General features: G+C 40.5%; 1 protein-coding gene across 1 annotated transcript in view; it reads left to right on the forward strand.

The window, feature by feature from the left end:
- Nucleotides 1–21,389, forward strand: part of LAMB4 (laminin, beta 4) — a 122,917-nt gene that overhangs the window by 14,987 nt on the left and 86,541 nt on the right. Inside the window, exons 4-12 of the mRNA XM_011948223.1 lie at nt 2,622–2,757; nt 5,366–5,439; nt 6,772–6,960; nt 8,010–8,073; nt 8,553–8,767; nt 9,968–10,088; nt 11,355–11,543; nt 15,958–16,137; nt 19,535–19,644. Of these exons, the coding sequence (XP_011803613.1) occupies nt 2,622–2,757; nt 5,366–5,439; nt 6,772–6,960; nt 8,010–8,073; nt 8,553–8,767; nt 9,968–10,088; nt 11,355–11,543; nt 15,958–16,137; nt 19,535–19,644 (1,278 nt within the window). The remainder of the gene's footprint in view (nt 1–2,621; nt 2,758–5,365; nt 5,440–6,771; nt 6,961–8,009; nt 8,074–8,552; nt 8,768–9,967; nt 10,089–11,354; nt 11,544–15,957; nt 16,138–19,534; nt 19,645–21,389) is intronic.

The following is a 21,389-nucleotide window of genomic DNA, read 5'->3' on the forward strand; positions in this document are numbered from 1 at the left end:
CAAATTCTCTACATGTGCAAGGAAATTACATGGTAGAAGTTCTGCTCAACTCTAGGCCAGGTGACTACTAAGTCCAGGTGCTCTGGACAAAGAAGTGGTTCTCAACTCTATTTTTTACATAAGGTCTCACTCTGTTGCCCAGGCTGGCATGCAGTAGCATGCTCACAGCTCACTGCAGCCCCAACCTCCCAGGCTCAGGTGATCTTCCCACCTCAGCCTCCCAAGTAAGGGAGGCTACTCCACCTACTGGTGGAGTAGGCAAGCACCACCATGCCCTGTTAATTTTTGGTATTTTTATAGAGACCAGTCCCACTATGTTGCCCAAGTTGGTCTCCAACTCTTGGGCTCAAGCGATCCGCCTGCCTCAGCCTCCCAAATGCTGGAATTACAGGCATGAGCCACCGCCACTTTCCAATACGAGCACCACCTATCTTGTTCTCCAACCACTGGCATTTACTTACTGTTGCCTGAGCCAACATGCTCTCATGATAATTAGAAATTGGTGTTCTTATATCTCAAAATTACAGCACCAAAAATAGAAGTAACTCCAACTGTGGAGGCTTCTTTTGTCTAGAGAATGACAGAAATGTTAGAAAGCTTAGAGCTGGAAAAAACCCTCAAAATATTTCAGGCTGACAAAATGTATTATAGGAGGGGCTATGACCACTAGTCTAGACAAACATACATGCAGCATGGAGGATGATTTTTTTCCCATCTGTTACCTAAGAAAGAGCTACCAAACAAAACATTTTGTTCAGAATCTTCCAGTCAACATTGACCTATTAAGTTATCCAAGATGGAACTCACATTTAGTGGCTACAACTAAGCATTCTCTTAAGTCAACCTCATCAAAGATTATACTTCTAAAATGTTAACCAAAAAATGGCCCACACGCCCTGAAGTTAAATATTTTCTCAAGTAATTTCCATAATATTATTGGAAATTATTTGAAAACCATCACTTTTGATAGAATCACAAAGCTTCTACTGGTCACTGGGATGAGCCTGCCCCTATGCAAAATTTATTTAGATCCATTTTGCCTTAAGTTTCGAAGGGCATTTTGGCTTTCTTCAACAATAAGGTCTATAGTGACCAATGATGCTAAGATACAATAATTATATGAATCTCTTGAAGAATTGATTTGTTTTGACAGACGGTAGCTGAAATAATAATTAAAATCATCCTGCATTTAATAAATTTTACTGAACATCTACTATGTACCACACACTATTCTAGGCAGTAATAGTGTGGGGATACAGCAGTAAACAAAACCAAGTCCTTGCCTCATTCAGTTTTGATTCTTATTATGGAGACAGACAATAAACCAACAACTGTATAATATAGCCTCAAGTAGTGATAAGGGCTTAGGAATATAAAGTAGGACAAAAAATAGAGAGTGGCAGAGGGCCATGGGGGTGAAAAGATGGTGACATTTTAGATAGGGTAGTCAGGGAATGTTTCTTTGAAATGAAGGCATTTAATCAGAAACCTGAAAGAAGGGAAAGAGCAAGAGATAAGACTAGCTGGGAGGAAGAACAGCTTGAACTCTTCTGACTCTAAGTGCTTAAAAAACAGCAAGAAGCATGTGTAGCCAGAGTCAAGGGAGTGAAAAGCCAAGTAGACACAAAGGCAAAGAAGTGGCCCTGGCCAGATCATGTTGGGCCTTGTGAGCCATGGTTAGGACATACAAGTAACGTGCACTGAGTGCCACCAGCTGAGCGCCTATGCTGTTGTAAGCAATTTTCGGCACAGGTTATAATGACCAGCCCCCACTTCCCAGAAGCTTTACAAAAGAGCTCCTTCGGAGTTCCCTGAGTATTAGCCAGGAATAACTGCAGGCCATTGACAGTGCTTTGGAAATCCTTGTAGAGCCCCTTAGGAGCTTCAAGTACAGCTGCAAGTAGACGCACTAAATTAAGCAAACTCAAAGGCCAGGCTTTGCGTTGTAACCTTCAAAAATCCGTCCTCAGCAGGCCGGGGTGGTGGCTCACACCTGTAATCCCAGCACTTTGGGAGGCCAAGGCAGGCAGATCACTTGAGGCCAAGAGTTCAACACCCAGCCTGACCAACATGGTGAAACCCTGTCTCTAATAAAAATATAAAAAAATAACCGGGTGTGGTGGTGCATCCTGTAATCCCAGCTCCTCGGGAGACTGAGGCACGAGAATCTCCGGAACCCAGGAGATTACAACACTACACTCCAGCCTTAGTGACAGAGTGAGACTCTGTCTCAAAAACAAAAACAAAAAAAATCCTAAGCAAAACTAGTTCCAATTCACTAAGACCTTCTAAGAGGTCTATTTCTAATTTTTTATTTCTTAATATTAGTTGTGGCAGTTTAAAATAACTTCCAGGTCCTCTGCCTCTTATATGACAGAAAATGAGTTTTGCATAAATTTACATTTTTATTCCAAATGTATCAATTTCTAAAATTTTAATTCATAGTTTGTTGTTGTACTTTGGCACCTATTGATAGGAATTTTGATGTCTTGTTATTTCCTCTGCTTTTTATTTTTAGCCAGTTTGGAAGACAAATATAGTAAGTACAGCTTGCCTTTAATTTAGAAGAACAATAAGTAATTCCAACTCTTATTTTTAATTTTAATGACAGTGTTTTCCAGGGGGAACAAAAATGCTTCATCTGTGACTCTAGATTTCCATATGATCCATACGCCCAACCCAACAGCCACACCATTGAGAATGTCATTGTAAGTTTTGAACCAGACAGAGAAAAGAAATGGTGGCAGTCTGAAAATGGTATGATTTAAGTTCTTTTCCAGTTGTTTACTTCTTCAATATTTTAATATGACACCTCTTCCTTGTATGGGTTTAATAATGTCACAGCAAAGTATTATATTGGAATGGAACAGTATCCTCCAAGAATATAGAGACCCATACAAGAACACAATTTATTTTCGTTTTAACAAGAATACTTTCCTTTACGGGAATATCAAAGTATATTTTAAGCACATAACTCAGAATGTTTCACTCTTTCCATGTGGAAGAAAATATCTCTGCATCCTTCTGTTCTTTGTAAAAAAAAAAAATACGAAGAAGAAAGTTTATGAAGTGTTGGTAAATTAAACCTAATACAAAACACACTGATGTAAACCGAGTGAATAATGCCAGGGGAAGTCTGAGAGTTAGCGCCAAGTGCTTTTTCCTTCAACACATGAAGGGAAAGACAAAAAGAACATTTTGCTTCTTGCTGTGAGCCAAAGTGAAATATCTGAATTGAAAGGATAGCTGGCTACAGACTGAAGTTCTTTCCTTCCTGGATGTATGCCTTTCTCTCTTTGTGAACAATTGTGATATTGAGCCTACACTGGCACTGACCATCTGGATTCCTAGATGCTCACTATAAATGTGGACCTGATCAGGGATCCTCATGTCCCACCCCCAGCCATGGGCCTCATGTGCCCAAATGTACATCCATCCAGGCCTGACTTTCCTAATGCAGGCTTGCCTACTCTTGATGACCCCTCTTTAACACTAGCCTAGAACTCTTCAGTTTTCCTTAACCCACACAAAACGATTTCATTCACTACATTGATATGTGTTGCCCTTTGGACTATAATTCCTCTATTCTCTACAAATTCCTGAATGTATTTCCTTTAGGAGATTTTAGACCATTAGAAGGGAGTGTGGGAATAATAATAATACATAAGATAGTTTAGGGCAAGCATAATATGAGCATAATATGAGGCTGTTTTATTTATGTCATCTACTTGACCAATGATTGACTGGTGTCTACCAAATGCCATTTCATTTTGTATCCTAGTTATTGATCTCCAGCTGGACTCTCCTTAATGAATATGAGGTGTTTTGTTCCACAGCCACCTATCCTCCTGATGAATGGTGCCATTTTTGCTTAATGGCTGTTTTGACCCCCACATCTAACACTTGTTCCACATCTCCTCACAAAGGGAATGTCACTCTGTCCAAGCCAATGACATAGAGCAAGGATTCTCAACCAGGCACCTTAGAGAGAAGGACAGATCTCCTTTCTAGGAAGGATTAGGACCCTTGACACTGAGCCTGCAATGTGGCTGCCCACTTAGCAGCAAACACGTCCCTAAGCTTTTCACCCTAGAACTCTAGGCTGAACCCCGATTCACTGTAGTCCAGCCACAGTCGTCTGGAGCCATACTGTCCAGTGTGAGCACTTGAAACATGTCTAATCCAAACTGAGATGGGCTGGAAGTGTAAAAACATCCCAGATTTCTAAGACATAGTTTGGGAGAAAACGTATAATAAAGAATCACTGATTTTCTGGCAGGGTGCGGTGGCTCATACCTGTAATCCGAACACTTTAGGAGGCCAAGATAGGCAGACCACTTGAGCTCAGGAGTTTGAGACCAGCCTGGCCAACATGGCAAAACCCTGTCTCTACTAAAAATATGAAAATCAGCCAGGCATGGTGGAGCAAGGCTGTAGTCCCAGCTACTCGGGAGGCTGAGGCAGTAGAATCCCTTGACCCAGGAGGCAGAGGTTGCAGTAAGCCAAGATCCTGCCACTGCACTCCAGCCTGGGGGACAGAGCGAGACTCTGTCTTTAAAAAATCACTAACTTTTAAAATATTGATTATATGTCAAAGTAACTTTTAAATATGTTGGTTTAAGTATATTATTACAAACAAATTTATCTGTTTCTTTTTACTTTTTTTAATGTGGCTATTAGAAAATTTAAAATTACATACATGACTCATATTCTATTTCTGTTGGACAGTGCTGCTCTAGAGAGATCTGGGCTTCTTTTGTGTCCAGGTTAGGACTGATACCCCACATCTGTGCTAGAGATGGATCATAACTAGCTCAGTGTAAAACCCTGACCAGGGTACCTCTGCCACCACCTCAGCCACAGAAGAGCCCACAGGTCCCCACTCCAAGGGGAATATTCCAAGTTGTGTTATATGCCAGGTGACAATGAAATTCTAGTTCAAATGACTTTTAGCAACTCTTGGAAGAAACGGGTGCATTGGTTTTTACCATCCTCTGGCTAGCTAGCTCATGTTTATGTGTAGTCAAGATTTTAGCACAAGGAAATGAAACCTCTCTTTCTCTCTTTCCACCTAGGGCAAATGTCCTGAAGCTCCCTTGGTTATATGTAATGCTGCCACATAGTGGCCATGTGTGTTGCCACTAAAACACAGATGTGGGCACTGTCAGGGTCAAACGTATCCTGCCCTCCACACCTCCTCGGCTTGGAGTGGCATGGGATACCACTCCAACAGATGGGGAAGAGTGATCATCAGCCTTGTGGCATCAAAGAGATTTTATTACAGATAAGCCACAGTGGGGAATTAACATGATAAGCAGGAGTCTCTCAAATTCACTGATATTCTTCTTTCTGGATTCTTCCTTAGGTCTTGATGATGTCAGCATCAGACTGGACTTAGAGGCATTATTTCAGTTCAGCCACCTTATCTTGACCTTTAAGGTACAGACGAATAGGCCTGCTGCCCCTCTTTTATCTATTCCCCAAATGCTCAGTGTTTATCTGGAATTTCACTGCCTTGCTTCCTTGCAGTGAACAAAAACAGAATAAGTTCAGACTTGACCTTTGCCACCTGAGCTTTGACTCTTACATGAAGAAAAACAAACACTTTTTAAAAATCAATGGCCATGACTATATGATTTTTTAAAAAATTAGAAGACACAGAGAAAAGGAAAACTCCTAGTACTGAGGTGATAGGAACCACAGAAACTATAAAGATAATTTTTGGGAGAAAAGGGCAGGAACTGGAAATTATTCAGGTAAATATGGAAAGGTTGTGATCAAGGGGAAAGAACAAAGAGTCTTTACTAAGGTTAGTCAGATGCCAGAGAAAATCATTGTGCCATAGTGCTTCTTTAATCATTCAGGAAAATTCTAATTTTGATGTCAGACTTTATGCTCATTTTGGTAAGGAAAAATGAATACGAAATTTAAAAAATGAAAAAAAAAAACCAGTCTTTGTCTCCAAATAACTCCCAATCTAGTCATGGATACAAACATATAAATATAATAGAAAATTATAATGCAAAGTGATAAGTACAGAATTAGCAGTATGATTGATTTAAAATGCTGGGAAATTTAAGGGGCTAAATCTGCTGTGGGGAACCAGGATAAACTTCACGGATAGGTTTGAAGGATGTATAAGTTTGCCAGAGGAAAAGCATGCTTGGCAAAGAAAATCACAACAAATTGCTGTAAAGTATTAACTACATTAGCTTTTCAATTTATAAGCCATCTTTCTTCATTAATAATTCACAATGCCATAAACATTTTTATAATGTAATTAGATTATGAGGACAAAGTGTGTACTCATAAATACTGAAAACAGACTGTGGTGTGTGTATTGTGTAGTAGATTTTAAAAGACAGACCTGGCCAGGAACAGAGACTCACACCTGAAATCCCAGCATTTTGGGAGGCTGAGGTGGGCATTTTAGCCCAGGAGTTTGAGAACAGCCTGGGCAACATGGCAAAACCCTGACTCTGCAAAAAAATTATCTGGGCATGGTGGCATGCACCTGTAGTCCCAGCTACTCAGGAGACTGAGATGGGAGGATCACCTGGGCCTAGGAAGTTGAGGCTACAGTGAGCCGAGATCATGCCACTGCACTCCAGCCTGGGTGACAGAGTGAGATCCTATCTCAAAAACAAAACAAACAACAAAAAGATACACCTAAAGATTTTAAAAATGGAATTAGAAAATATAAATATTCAATCTGAAGTCGATAATAAAATCTGCCTTTGTGAAATGTACCAACTTACTCATTTTTCCTAGACTTTTCGGCCTGCTGCAATGTTAGTTGAACGTTCCACAGACTATGGACACACCTGGAAAGTGTTCAAATATTTTGCAAAAGACTGTGCCACTTCCTTTCCTAACATCACATCTGGCCAGGCCCAGGGAGTGGGAGACATTGTTTGTGACTCCAAATACTCGGATATTGAACCCTCAACAGGTGGAGAGGTAGCATTTCCTTCCTTGTATTTATTTTATATAAATTAAACTTTTAAAAAATGTAATTAAATGAAAAAATTTTGATAGTGTTTACTGCAACATAATTTGTACTGTTGCTTTTTTAAAAATGAAAGTGTCTAAATTGAAATGAGTCCCAAATAAATACTAAATACGTTTTTAAAAGCAATCCTGCACAAGAGTGCTCAGCTGAAGGAGGGAGTGGGATAAAACTTAAACGGGACACCATGGCCCCAGGCACTCAGAAGAAGGAACACCCATTTCTAAAGCTTGCAGAGGAGCCATGTAAGCTAGCAGCAGCCTGGCATTAGCTATCTCATCCCTGTGCTCTGTAAACCACCACCCCAGGGGAATCTGCCAAGAACAACCCTCTGAGCAAAGCTGGTGCCTGGCAGAAGGTTGGAGTGAGTGGGATTGAACAGGTACTATTTTATCAAGTAGAGCAGAAAGATTTAGTGGCAGAAGACAGCTCCAGAATTCCCCACCAAATCCAAATTGATCATGGCTTGCCAAATTGTCCATCACTCCATCCCAATCCAGCATAAGTGTTCTCTTTGCCTTTTCTGCCTGTATGAACCACTTGTACATAAAAAGCCAGAAATGACTGATTAATACCTTTCATTTATTTCTGCTCTTGGTACCTCTATTCATATGGTAACCCAAATGATAATCTGTATTCTGTTCCAGCTGGGAAGAAATGGCTCAGCCTTCTTGTAAGATCAGGGTCTCTTCCGTAAGAGTGCATTTCACAGTCAGGTGTGATGGCTCACATCTGTAATTCCAGCACTTTAGGAGGCTGAGGCAGGAGGATCACTTGAGCCTGGGAGTTCGAGACCAGCCTGGGCAACATAGGAACAACCCCACCTCTACAAAAAACTTTAAAAATTAGCTGGGCGTGATGGTACATGCCAGTGGTCTCAGCTACTTGGGAGGCTGAAGTAGTAAGATTGCTTGAGCCTCGGAGGTTTAAAAAAAAAAGTGTGTTTGACAATTACATTTTCAGGTAATATACTATAAATTTATCTATATTTGTTTTACAGGTTGTTTTAAAAGTTTTGGATCCCAGTTTTGAAATTGAAAACCCTTATAGCCCCTACATCCAAGGTATGAATTCCTTTATATTTTTCATATCAGCTTTAAAAAAATTTCAAGTTTGGCATATTCCTTGTAATTGCTTTCTTTTTTTTTTTTTTTCTTGAGATGGAGTCTTGCTCTATCATCCAGGCTGGAGTGCAGTGGTGTGATCTCAGCTCTCTGCAACCTCCGCCTCCTGGGTTCAAGCAATTCTTGTGCCTCGGCCTCCCAAGTAGCTGGGATTACAGGCATGTGCCACCCTGCCAGGCTAATTTTTGTATTTTATGTAGAGACAGGGTGTCACCATGTTGCCCAGTCTGGTCTTGAACTCTTGAGCTCAAGGGATCCTCCTGCCTCGACCACCGAAAGTGCTGGGATTACAGGCGTGAGCCACCACACTGGGCCTGTAATTGCTTTTCTATAGTATATTAAGGGTATATCAGTAAAGAAGAGTCCCTTGAACTGATGCACCTCAAATTCACTTTGATTCATTATTTTCCTTTCTTTAGACCTTGTGACATTGACAAACCTGAGGATAAACTTTACCAAGCTCCACACCCTTGGGGATACTTTGCTTGGAAGGAGGCAAAATGATTCCCTTGATAAATACTACTATGCTCTGTACGAGACGGTTGTTCGGGGAAGCTGCTTTTGCAATGGCCATGCTAGCGAATGTCGCCCTATGCAGAAGGTGCGGGGAGATGTTTTCAGCCCTCCTGGAATGGTGAGTTATTAATCCGAAAGAACAGTGGGCTGTCCTACCTGCCTTTCAGTGACCTGGTGCTGAATGTAGATGAGGTGTTCCACATGGAGATCAACAAATCTAAGTGCCAGTTGTATGCTTAGGTGGGTGCCATTCAGCCTATCCTAATAGGCCACCTAGGGCCCTCCAGTTCCTCCAGCCACAGGTGCTTGTGGATTCTGCAGCATATGAACATCATTGAACTAGTGAGCAGAATTTATACTTTAGGATTTCAAGATACTTCATCTTGCCTTCTTTTCATTTATTTTGTAGAGCATGGAGATTTGGTGGAGAGGGATCATATTGGGTTGGTGCAAAAATGCTGTTTTTGCCATCACTTTTAATTGCAAAATCTGAAATTACTGTTGCAACAACCTAATAATTTCACATTCATTCTCTTACAAAAATCTATTGAAGGACTTTTGTGTGCAAGACCCTGTAGTCAGTGCTAAGGTATTTCAGGAATATCTGATGTTGTAAAATGTTCAATCCAAGTAGCATTCTTACACTGGGAATGGCTGTGTCTTAATACTGCAGATCTCTCTCATCTGGGGGCACTAGCCTTAAAAGATATTGTAGAAGAGTTGTAGTTTTATGCAGACCACCATGGTGTGTGTCTTCTAAATAAATGTCAACTGTTTATTAGGCATACTCACACAAGGCTTAATGTTGAGCTAGTGTGCCTTCCCATTCAGCTACACTGTTTCCCATTCACTGGAAACAGAACTTCTCTCTCTACATGTGGGTCATTTAGAGCATTTTGGGAAAATCCAGGAAAATCACATGGCTTTCTTCAGCTTCGTTCCCTTTTCTAACTCCCTCTTTTCTCTTACGCTCCTAAACAATCCCATATACCACTCCCCCACAACTCCGCACAAACCCCTTAGCCATCCTGTCCCTCACTTTATTGAGGGCTGCAATGTGCTGCCCTGAAACTAGAATTTAGAAAAGCCAAAAAACAGTATTGTATTTTAGAAGTTCACTGAACTTTTTAAATTTTTATAAAGTTTAAAACTAGTTAAGAAAATAATAGAAGACAGTCAAGGTCGGTATTGTAATTAACATACGGGAAACTAAGGATCAGAGAAGTACCAGGACCTGGTATTTCATTTCCCATTTAAAGAACCCCAATGTCCCCAAGGACAAGCCCTCTTTTAATGCTCTATTTATTGCACAATGCAGGTTCACAGTCAGTGTGTCTGTCAGCACAATACAGATGGTCCAAACTGTGAGAGATGCAAGGACTTCTTCCAGGATGCTCCTTGGAGGCCAGCTGCAGACCTCCAGGACAACGCTTGCAGATGTGGGTGAAACTCAGTTCCCTGCATAGACTGAGTGTGCTCTGAGTTTCCTTATTTTGAGAAATGCTTTGTTCATTTCTGTGGGGCTGCAGGCACCAAAGTGGTGAGGCTGTCCTCCCAGCTCCTATAGTGTGATATCCTGATGTTCCCAATTATCTCACATAGAAGAATTGCCAACTTCTGCAACCCTCACACCACAAATTGTTTAATTTTAAAAATGAAACAGTAAGCATGTTGTGTGGCACCCTTCCAGTAGAGGTACGGAGCCAAGTAATGGCAATATCAGCAGGGACAAGGCAACTCCAAGAATTTGGTGAACACTAGATTTGGTTCAGAGATCTGGACTGTCATCCTGAATAGTCATACATTCCATGAGCATGACCTTAAACCCATCAGTAGAATAATAGGAGAAATGAGGCCCAGTATTGAGTTTGACAGGCTATTGTATTGTTTTAAATAAAATATTCAGGCTAATAAGATGCTGGTTTTGTTTTCGCTAACATGTTTGCTGCCTCTGAATTTTAATGAACTTCCAAACAAATTTGTTATTCAATTTCTTTTCCCAGACTAGGAAAAACAGAATTTGAGGGAATGTAATGTCCCTAGAAGAGCTCTAATAAAAAAGCCTCATCCATGAGAGTCACAGTATACAAGACCCAGTAAAATGCAGCCTGACCTTAGACTGTTTACAGGAAAAGAACCAAAAAGACAAACAGTGTAGACATTACCATGAAGACAAATTTCTCCAAACAGACTGCCTTTCCCTCCAGGCCTCTGGCCCAGCCTCAGATGAGATAAAATTGACCGCAGCCCTTGCAGCTCCCTGCTTATGTGGAAAGAGAGGCCCGGCCGATTGAGCTTTGCCGTCTTCTCTAGGAATCCCAGAGCATGCAGAACATTTCATGTAAAAATTTCAGTTGCACAAAGCGTAAGTCAGTAAAAGCATCCTTTAATGAATACCACAAATATTGCACTCTGTGACTTTAGATCACCGAAATGATTTACTTTTGTTCACTTGATTTTTTAAAACTACATATTTAACGTATCGGGAGCACATTTTATAGAAAGCGTAGGAGCAGAATCAGAGTACTAGAAAGATCTCCTGAGAGCACACATTTTCTCCCTTTGTTTTCTTGGTACATCTATACAAAGAACACAAAGTGGCAGGAGGACGCGGAGGACCAACGGGTGCCCTGACCAGTGCAGAGGTGCTGGCTGTGCCACCCGAGGCTTTGGTCCACCTCTCAGTCACTTTCTTCTCCTCTCAGCGTGCAGTTGTAACAGCCACTCCAGCCGCTGTCACTTCGACCTGACTGTGTACCTGGCAAGCGGTGGCCTCAGCGGGGGCGTGTGTGAAGATTGCCAGCACAACACTGAGGGGCAGCACTGCGACCGCTGCAGGCCCCTCTTCTACAGGGACCCCCTCAAGACCATCTCAGATCCCTACGCATGCATTCGTGAGTCCCCGGGCTCTGCCTGGATCCTACTCGCTGTCTGAGCCAAGTTCAGTTTGATCTTACCCGGACTGCCCGCGCCCCCTCTGCTTAACGGCATCTCCAGACTACCCTGTTTTGGGGAGTGGAGGATTGCAAAAATACCTCAGCTTTAAGAGCTTGTCCTTCTGCAAACAAGTTGATCCAAATAATCTGTGTCTGTCCTGGTAGTTAGGAAATTATGCAGGATTCCACGAGGAGAGGCAGACACCTTGAGTATCATGGAAGCCTGCTGGGGGAGGAACCAAAGTGGTAAAATTGGCTAAAACATTCGACTGGCTGTAGATACTTCAATTTTGCTGTTAAGATGCATAAGCTAACATGTTACTTAACTTGCGCTCTTTAAAAACCTTTAAAAATCTTTTATCTTGAATCTCAACTTCTTAAATGAAATATTTCGAGCATGTACAAAATAATAGAGAATAATATAATAGACACCTTTATACATCACCATCAGCTTTCTCTAAAACAGTCTTAGCCTGTCACTCTCGGGACTTTAATAAAACGTGACAGGCACTGTATCGATGTCTCAGATACACAACTGTCCCATTTGTCTACCCTCCTTGCTAGGGGTAAACTCATATATTTTGCATTATCATGATTTTTTTCACACTTTCACATATGTTTTTATCTACGAACAGTATATGTTGACATGTTTTCAAAGTTGAGATAGATGATGTCATTTTGTATGTGTCTTTCAGCAACTTGGGTATTTCATTCAACATTATTTTTTTGAGACTTCTCCATATTAGGTAGCCTTAGTTCTTCCATTTTAATTTCTTATAGAATTTTTTCCTTTAAGTATGACAAAACTTATTTGTTCACTTTTCTTTGGATGCTGCAGTAAACATTCTTGTGTATGTGACCTTGTGCATCTATGCAAACTTTGTCCCTAGGAGACATACCTAGCAGTGGAATTTCTGGGCCATGGAGTATGGACTTCAAATTGATTAAATAACGCCACATGGTCCCCTAAGTGAATATGCCATTGGCCACTCACACCATAGTAAATGGGAGTTCCTGGGGCTCTACATCCTTGCCAACACTTGATTTTGTCAAACTTCAATTTTTGCTATCTTGGTTTTATCACACTTTAATTTTCACTAATCAAATGGTATCTCATCATTGTTTTAATTTGCATTTTCCTGCAGGGCTGGGACTACAGTGAGCCAAGGAAGGCACTTAAGTTCTAAAATGTAAGGAAGAACTCACTATCAGGGTGATGGAAGTGTAGGGCTAACACTTGCTGCTTGCACAAATCTGAGAGTGGGTACCTCCTTAAATGTTATACCCCAGCCACCTTGCTTGCTCACTCTCGTCCCATCACTGCTATACATTTTTGCCTACAGAAATACTCCAACCTGATTTCAAATACCCAGTGTCAGTAACTGGGTCTGAAATCTTACTCTACTTGCAGACTAACAAGTTGGCCTGTTATTGTTTCATGGATAACAGAAGACACAAAACTCTTGAGCCAAATACAAAAGACTTTATAACTCATGGCATAGCAAGCAACAAGATCATTGTATTGGCCTGAGTTTCCATGTCCCCATGTCCCATGGGAGTGACAGAAAAGATACCGTGTGAATAGTGCGCATCTAGTGAGTTTATGATACAGCTGAGGAACACTGAACTTGGAGGATTCATTGCTTTATAGCAAGTGGAAGCAAGCCTATTTTTTATGCAGGGGAAGATGCCACTCCATCCCTCAAGGTTGCTTGCTGCAAGCACAACTCTAAGAAACGGCTAGATAAAGAGCCAGTGGGGCCTTGCACGGCTGGCACACTTAGCAAGAACGTTCAGGATACCAGCACCCATTGAGAATTGCCTCTCCCACTACTCAGGGATTCCGCTTCTTAGGGTATATCCAAATAATGCTAAAGTGGGGGCAGGGAAGCTGCTATAAAATCTAACTTCAACTTTCATATAATAATAGTACATAAAATGAATTCTTATACAGTGTAATTCAGTGGCCATCTGAATACATTCAATGTCCTAGATTTCAAACTTTAAGTGATCACAATATAGACAATGCATCAATGAAATATTTTGGCTCAGATTACTCAGTAGGCACCTGACTATATAAAATTTACCTTACATGACGTGTTCAAAATTGATATAAAGAACTAGATTTTCAGAAAATGTATTTCTTTAGAGCAATTTCCTAAGTATCCTACAGTTTTTACCACAATCTGTAATCATGCACACACATAACTGTTATTGTTTTAAAAGCTATGTATTTATAAAAGAAGATTAAATTGCTCTCTTGGGTAGAATCAGACAATTATTGAAACAGATAATCTAGGAATCTGGAAAGAGATTTGGAAATAATAAACCAAATATTTTGAGCACATCAATCAAAGTCTTGTTCCTTAAGAACCACTGAGTATTAACTTGATAGTGCTTTGGAAAGAAAACTAGTACTCCTGGTATGAAACTAAGAAGTCATTATTTGTAAACAAGGAATTTTTCCATAAAAGGTAGATGAGGAGTTTGTAACCAACTACTATCATGAGACACTCCAGTTTCTCCAGTTTCTCCTAGTTTACCTCAACAAATGTTTATGTGTATATATACAAACAATGTGTATTTGAAGATTGATTAGCATTCTCATACAAATTTTCTCTAAGTTGTCCTTGTTCGAACCTAAATATTTACATAAGCAGATTCCAGGCATAAGGGTTGACTAATTTTAAGTTTTCTACAATTAAGATGCCATTAAGTTTGATATAGAAAAGCAAGATTTGGTAGACTCAACTGCTGATAATAAAAGTTTGCTAGAATTATGTGACACCAAGACATTTAATTAGACTTCTAAAGGTCATGACACAAGGCTGTTTCGAAGAACATTTACTATCTACACTCCCACATCTCTTTCCCAAAGGATACTTCTGTGCATAATTAAATTATTCTCTGGAACTCAATACTGATACTTTTGATTGTCTCCCAAAGAAATTTTAGCTTTTTCCTTTTGGCCACTTCTAAGATGAATCCAGTTTGTTCCCTTCTTTCTGGAAGCAACTGGCTTTAATTAGAAGAAAATTGTGGTTTTTGCAAACTAAACAGAACTCAATGCTATTTTTTCATAGTGAGTCACCAGTCACAAAACAATAACAAATAACAAATGATTGAAATGTGAAAGATTGTGTCAGAGAGCAAACACGTGTTGCTTCAATAATGTGAAACAACTGGTTTGACTGAATTGTTTCCACTAAACTCACTAACCTAAATGGTGGTTATATAGACATGGTTTTAGACTTGACATTTTTGTTTTTAGTAATCCAAAGGAAGCATGTATAAATGTGAATGTGGCTATTCCTTAAAATCAGGATATTCATATTTTTTATTTTTATTGCCCTCCTTAAAAGTGGAAGCCCATGGAAACACAGAACCACAAAAGTACAAGAGACCTTGGTGGTCATCTAATGCCCAACAACACATTTGTCATCCATACCAAAGCCACAAGTGCTGTTTCAATATCTACCCGGACACCTCCGACGATGAGGGGTTCACTGCAGTATTGGACAGCCTTAACTATTAGAGAGTTCTTCCTTCAATCAAGTGCTACCTTTTGTGACTTCTACTCTCTCCTGGTTCTACCCTCTAGAATTAATTCAAACTGTCAACAACATTCTTTTTCATATGACACCCCATCCTTGAGTTGTTTAAATGTCTACAGCAACAACAACAGAAAAAAGGTTGCTACATTTATGGCTCCTTTGCTACAAGTGACTGTTTTTCCCATTTTCCAGAATCTCTTCTGTAAATCTTGACCTGTCAGCAGATTTCCCCCAACAAAACCAAGGATATGAATACTTCTCGCTATTCCTTCCCTTTCCTTCTTACAGGTGTTTCTTCCAAGGAAAATAAAATAGAATGTCACTTTTCCTTGTGACATATTTTTCTGTGATAGAGGAGAGACTTACTTTTTAACCAGGTTTCAGAGATTTTGACCTTATTTTCACCTTTAGTCTTTTTAAAATCTATTTTTAGATGAAATTCACATAACATATTAACCATTTTTAAATGAACAGCAGTTCACCGGCACAATGTTGTCCAGCCATCATATCTACCTAATTCCAAAACGTTCTCATCATCCCCAGAAGAATCAATCTATTCTTAACATAATCTAATCTTAATTGTCATAACAGCAGTCTTCCTGTGGTCCTCTGACTTTTGAATAATTTAAAAGTCCTTTAAAAATATATGTGTGGATTTATTCAAAGTTTTCCAAGGCTAGAGATCTAGGAGACATTTCTGAATAGCTCTTGCCAAGTGGTCTAATTATTTAAACAAAGCAAGGGTAAAATGCTGTGCTTATATTTCAGGCTTCCCACAATTTGCAATTAACTAAAATAATGAATGTCTGTGTCCCCAGCTTGTGAATGTGACCCTGATGGGACTGTATCTGGTGGTATTTGTGTGAGCCACTCTGATCCTGCCTTAGGGTCTGTGGCCGGCCAGTGCCTTTGTAAAGACAACGTGGAAGGAGCCAAATGCGACCAGTGCAAGCCCAACCACTACGGACTGAGCGCCACTGACCCCTTGGGCTGCCAGCGTAAGTCTACGGTGGGGGATGGGGCGAGCATCCATCAACCTCTATGTGGTTGGTTGGTTGGTTGGTTGGTTTTTGCAATGGAGTCTTGCTTTGTCGCCCAGGCTGGAGTGTAGTGGCAAAATCTCAGCTCACTCCAACCTCCACCTCCCAGGTTCAAGCAATTCTCCTGCCTTAGCCTCCCGAGTAGCTGGGATTACAGGCATCCATCACCACGCCCAGATAATTTTTCTATTTTTAATAGAGACGAAGTTTCACCATGTTGGCCAGGCTGGTTTCAAACTCCTGACCTCAAGTGATCTCCCCACCTTGGCCCCTATTTGTTTTAAAGCTTGGGGCTGTCTCTGTCTGCCCTAAAAATTGATGATCCTGAATACCTAAGAATCCTGCCAACCTCTGGGTTTTAAAAAGTAACATATTGGTTCCCGTAAATTCTAAGCGGTTAGTGGAGAACTTTTTTTTTTTTTTTTGAGATGGAGTCTTGCTCTGTCGCCTAGGCTGGAGTGCAGAGGCCTGCTTTCAGCTCACTGCAACCTCTGCCTCCCGGGTTCACGCCATTCTCCTGCCTCAGCCTCCCGAGTAGCTGGGACTACAGGCGCCCGCCACCACGCCCAGCTAATTTTTTGTATTTTTAGTAGATGTTAGCCAGGATGGTCTTGATCTCCTGACCTTGTGATCTGCCCACCTCGGCCTCCCAAAGTACTGGGATTACAGGCATGAGCCACCATGCCCAGCCAGTGGAGAACTTTTCTCTGTGGTTTGCTGGGTTTATCATAAAGGACCAGCAGGCGGCATTAACATTTTCCCCACTGGAACAAACAGGGAAATGCCAAGAAATTTAACGCCAAGTTGCAAAAGCTCTTTTGGTTTCCACTAGACCTCTACATATGAATCCATTAAATTACATTATGCATTTCTGCAAGATTGATGTCATCTTAGGCAGTTTTCAAGTGGTGGTTTGTTTGTTTATTTATTTATTTATGAGATGGAGTCTTGCCCTGTAGCCCAGGCTGGAGTGCAGTGGCGCGATCTCGGTTCACTGCAACCTCTGCCTCCCGGGTTCAAGCGATTATCCTGCCTCAGCTTCCAGAGTAGTTGGGATTACAGGTGTGTACCACCACACCTAACTAATTTTTTGTATTTTTAGTAAAGACGGGGTTTCACCATGTTAGCCAGGATGGTCTCGATCTCCTGATCTCGTGATCCACCCTTCTTGGCCTCCCAAAGTGCTGGGATTACAGGTGTCAGCCACTGCGCCCAGCCTCTTTTCATTTTTTAAATTATGTTTCCACTTTCTTCTCACACCCCTTCTAATATTGATCCATATGTTCTCTGGTAAAGAAAAAAAAGTAAAGAGCTCAGGGAAGGCGGGGAGTGGAAATAGAAGAAAACCTCAGCAGTTTTCTGAGGCCAAATGAGCCAACCCTGAGCTGTAGGATCACAGAAATTTAGAACTGCTCCGGGCCTCCATAGAGCTACAGATTCCTCAGAAGCCCTGGGTAAATAATTTCCATTTGGTGACAGCCTCCTGCTCCATATTTTTGCCCATGTATGGAACTGTGGATTATTTGCATGTTTAGAGAACATTGGGCTGAATCTTTCTGTAATAAAATGCTCTTCTTGGGTTTGATGGCAAAATTAAATGTCATGATAATGAATTATATATCAAATCAATTTCCCATCATACCTTTCAGCATTCCACATGTTTCTCTGACTCTCTGACTAAACCGATGTCCTCCAAGAACAAGCTGAACATTATTTTGGTGTGTGTGGGTGTATAGCAGTTTTAAATTTTTTTTTTTTTTTGGGCGGGGAGAGACAGTCTTGTTTTGTCATTAAGGCTGGCTTACAGTGGCATAATCATACTCACTGCAGCCTTAAACTCCTGGGCTCAAGCAACTTTCCCACCTCAGCATCCAAGTAGCTAGGAGTATAAGCATGTGCTACCACAGCCATCTAATTTTTTGTTTTTAAGAGATGGAGTCTCATTATGTTGCCTAGGCTGGTCTTGAACTGATCCCAAGCAATCTTTCTGCCTCACCTTCCCAAAGTGCTGGGATTCTAGACATAAGCCACTGTGCCCAGCCCATAACAGCTTTATTGAATATAATTTATATACCATACAATTCACCCTGTAAACAATTCAATAATTTTTAGTATATTGGAAGTTATGTAATCATCACCACAATCGATTTTATAACATTTTCATCCCCCCACAAAAGAAACCCCTCTTCTGGGTATATACCCAAAATAATTGAAAGCAGAGCTTTGAAGGGATATTTGTATTTCCATGTTCATAGCCACACTAACCAAAAGGTGGAAGTAACCCAAGTATCCACTGATGGGTGAGTGGATAAGCAAAATATGGTGTTTACATACAATGGAATATTATTCTTCCTTAAAAAGGAAAAAAATTCTGACACATCCTTCAACATGGATGATCCTTAAGGACATTATGCAAAGTAAAAGAAGGCAGTCACAAAAAGACAAAGACTATATGATTCTACTTATATGAGGTACCCAGAGTAGTCAAAATCACACAGAAAGCAGCATGGTGGTTGCTAGGGCTTAGAGGGGGAAAGGAGTGGGGAGTTATTATATAAAGGGCATAGAGTTTCAGTTTTGCAGGATGAAAAACGTTCTGGAGCTTGTTTATGCAACGATGTTAATGTACTTAACACAATTGAACTGCCTGCTTAAAATGGTTAAGATGGTATAGTTAGCAATGTTTTCAAGTTTTATCCATATTGCAGATTACATCAGTCTTTATTTTTTATTGCTGAATAACATACTATTGTACAGAGGTGCCACTTTCATTTATCCCTTCATTAGTCAATGGGACATTTGGGTTATTTCCATGAATGTTGGTATTTGCTGCAAGTGTATTCCTTGCTCTGGTAGCATGTCTTCTTAGCCTTTGCAACATATGAAGGGCTCAGAAATGTCTATGGGTAAAGGAGAAGAAGGAGGGAGGGCATTAAGAGAAAAAGTAACAAAGTACTAAGGGAGAGAAGAGAGAGCAGGATTCCAGATGCATCTGCCAGAGAAGGAGCCATCAGTAATAACCATGACTCCCAGAAACTCCTGCCCAGCCTGGTCAGCATCACTCAGGGTTACTGTGCCAGTACTGCAGCATGTACAGCTAACTACACCTACTTGTCTCCTCCTAATTGCCATCCAGTAAAACTACATAAGGCTCTGGAAGTATCTGACACAGGATTTCCTCTGTGAGGTTATATGCAATACAATAATCACCAGCCCAGGCACACAATAAACCTGGCAGGGCAGGCTTCTCTGTGTTCTTGCAGTTATGCTTCTTGCTTTGTGTGAGCTATTAAGTACACTCACAAGAGTAGAGGAATTAAGAATGAGAGAATAATTGTGTATGCTGTGCTTTCAGCCTGCGACTGTAACCCCCTTGGGAGTCTGCCACTCTTGACCTGTGATGTGGATACAGGCCAATGCTTGTGCCTGTCATATGTCACCGGAGCACACTGTGAAGAATGCACTGTATGTATTTGACTATCATTTCCCTTTTATATAATGATGTGGATTTCTATTGCCATTGCCTAGGTGAGACTTGGTTTTGCTAATCTCTTTCCTTTTCCTATTGTGTTTTAGTACTCCAGTGGTATGAGTATTTACACTACAGAAATGAGCAAACACTACCTGTCAGCCTCCCCTCACCCCTGCATTGAGCTGCCTATTAAACATTTACCAGCACACCACTGGACTGGACTAAACAGACACAGGCACAGATGTTATTAGATTTATCCACTGTTTTCCTGAAAATGCCAAGCAGTAGAATAGAAGAACATTTATCTGCCCATGTTTTGGGCCACCAGAACTTTCTTCTGTCCCTTGCACACAATCCCCTTATCATCCCTACCATGCCCTTCCTAAAAATGTTTTAGATAAGGTCTTATAAAAAAACAAACATAGGTTTAATGTATTTTAGATTCCTGTGGGAAATAAACTCTTGGATTTTTCACAGACTCTACTAAACATATAAGCATGTATCATCTAAAATTAGTAAAATAAAACATATTCACTCCATAAGAAATGCATGATGCAACTAGGGAGTTCAAACCCAACTCTTTTCTTTGTTCTCCAATCTTGGCAGCTCACCATGACATTTTAGAAAGAAAAAACCACAAAAACTTAACCTAATAAAAGAACAGTGACCTCGATGTGTCTGAAGAAATGTAGCTGATGAATAAGAAACATATGCCTATGAGGATATGGTTTTGTGCTCATATTTTAAGTCGTTTTACTGAAAACAGGATGGGGCAGACAGGGTGGGGGAAAGAAGCAAGGAAGGAAATATGAAGAAGGGATTCTAGAAGAGAAGTCAGAAAATCTGAAAATTGTACCTTAAAGAGAAAGGTCAGCCATGCCAATCTCCATGACCATAAGTGTGTGACACAAAAAAAGGAGCACAGTTGGTTATAGCATCATCAAATCCTGAAATTATGTGATCAACCAAATCATGTAATTCCAGACAAAGCTTAGGCTCAGGCTGACTTTTTTCACTGGCTGGTTAACTGCTACGTGTGCAGTACAGACTCACTTTTGCTTGCAGGGCAAGCAAGCAAAATAACTGAATAGGGACCCCCCCATGGGGGAACTGTCCATCGCGGCTGAGTCCGTGTACCCACCAGGTTCTCCATATCCACATTTCTCCAGTGGCACCCTGGATCTGCCCTGAGGTGGCCAGCATGGCAGCATTCCCTGTCCTAGAGGGAGTTTTCACAACCACATCCTGTGGGAAGCAGTCCTTGTCACATCATTTTTTTTTTTTTTTCTTAAACTGAAGTTTTGGTTTGGGGAAAAACATCAAGTTCTTTGTCACATTGTGTCCAAAGACATCAATGTTTAATATCTAAAAGATATCTTTTTGAGTAAAATCATGCATAAAATTGTACCAAGGTACAAAAAATGTGGATGCTTAACAAGACCATTTCCAACGAGAATTTCATACCTACTAAAATGTTAAGTTTTATCGGAGCATGTTCAATTGAGATTGGTTGGAGAAGACTTTTTTTGAGCATTTTATACTAAATATTATAACACTTAGAAAAATAGTTATTTGTATCTAACCAGCTGTTTATTTTGAACAACGGTCAAGATGTTGCAATGATGGAAAAAGTCTGGAACAACAGAGTTGACTCTCTCACATGGATTCATGTTATTATGCCAAAACAACTGATTGATAAACAAATGCCTATGCTAAAGTGTGATATTCATGTAATATA

This window comes from Colobus angolensis, unplaced genomic scaffold (assembly GCF_000951035.1).
Source record: "Colobus angolensis palliatus isolate OR3802 unplaced genomic scaffold, Cang.pa_1.0 Scaffold275, whole genome shotgun sequence".
Taxonomy (NCBI): Eukaryota; Metazoa; Chordata; class Mammalia; order Primates; family Cercopithecidae; genus Colobus; species Colobus angolensis.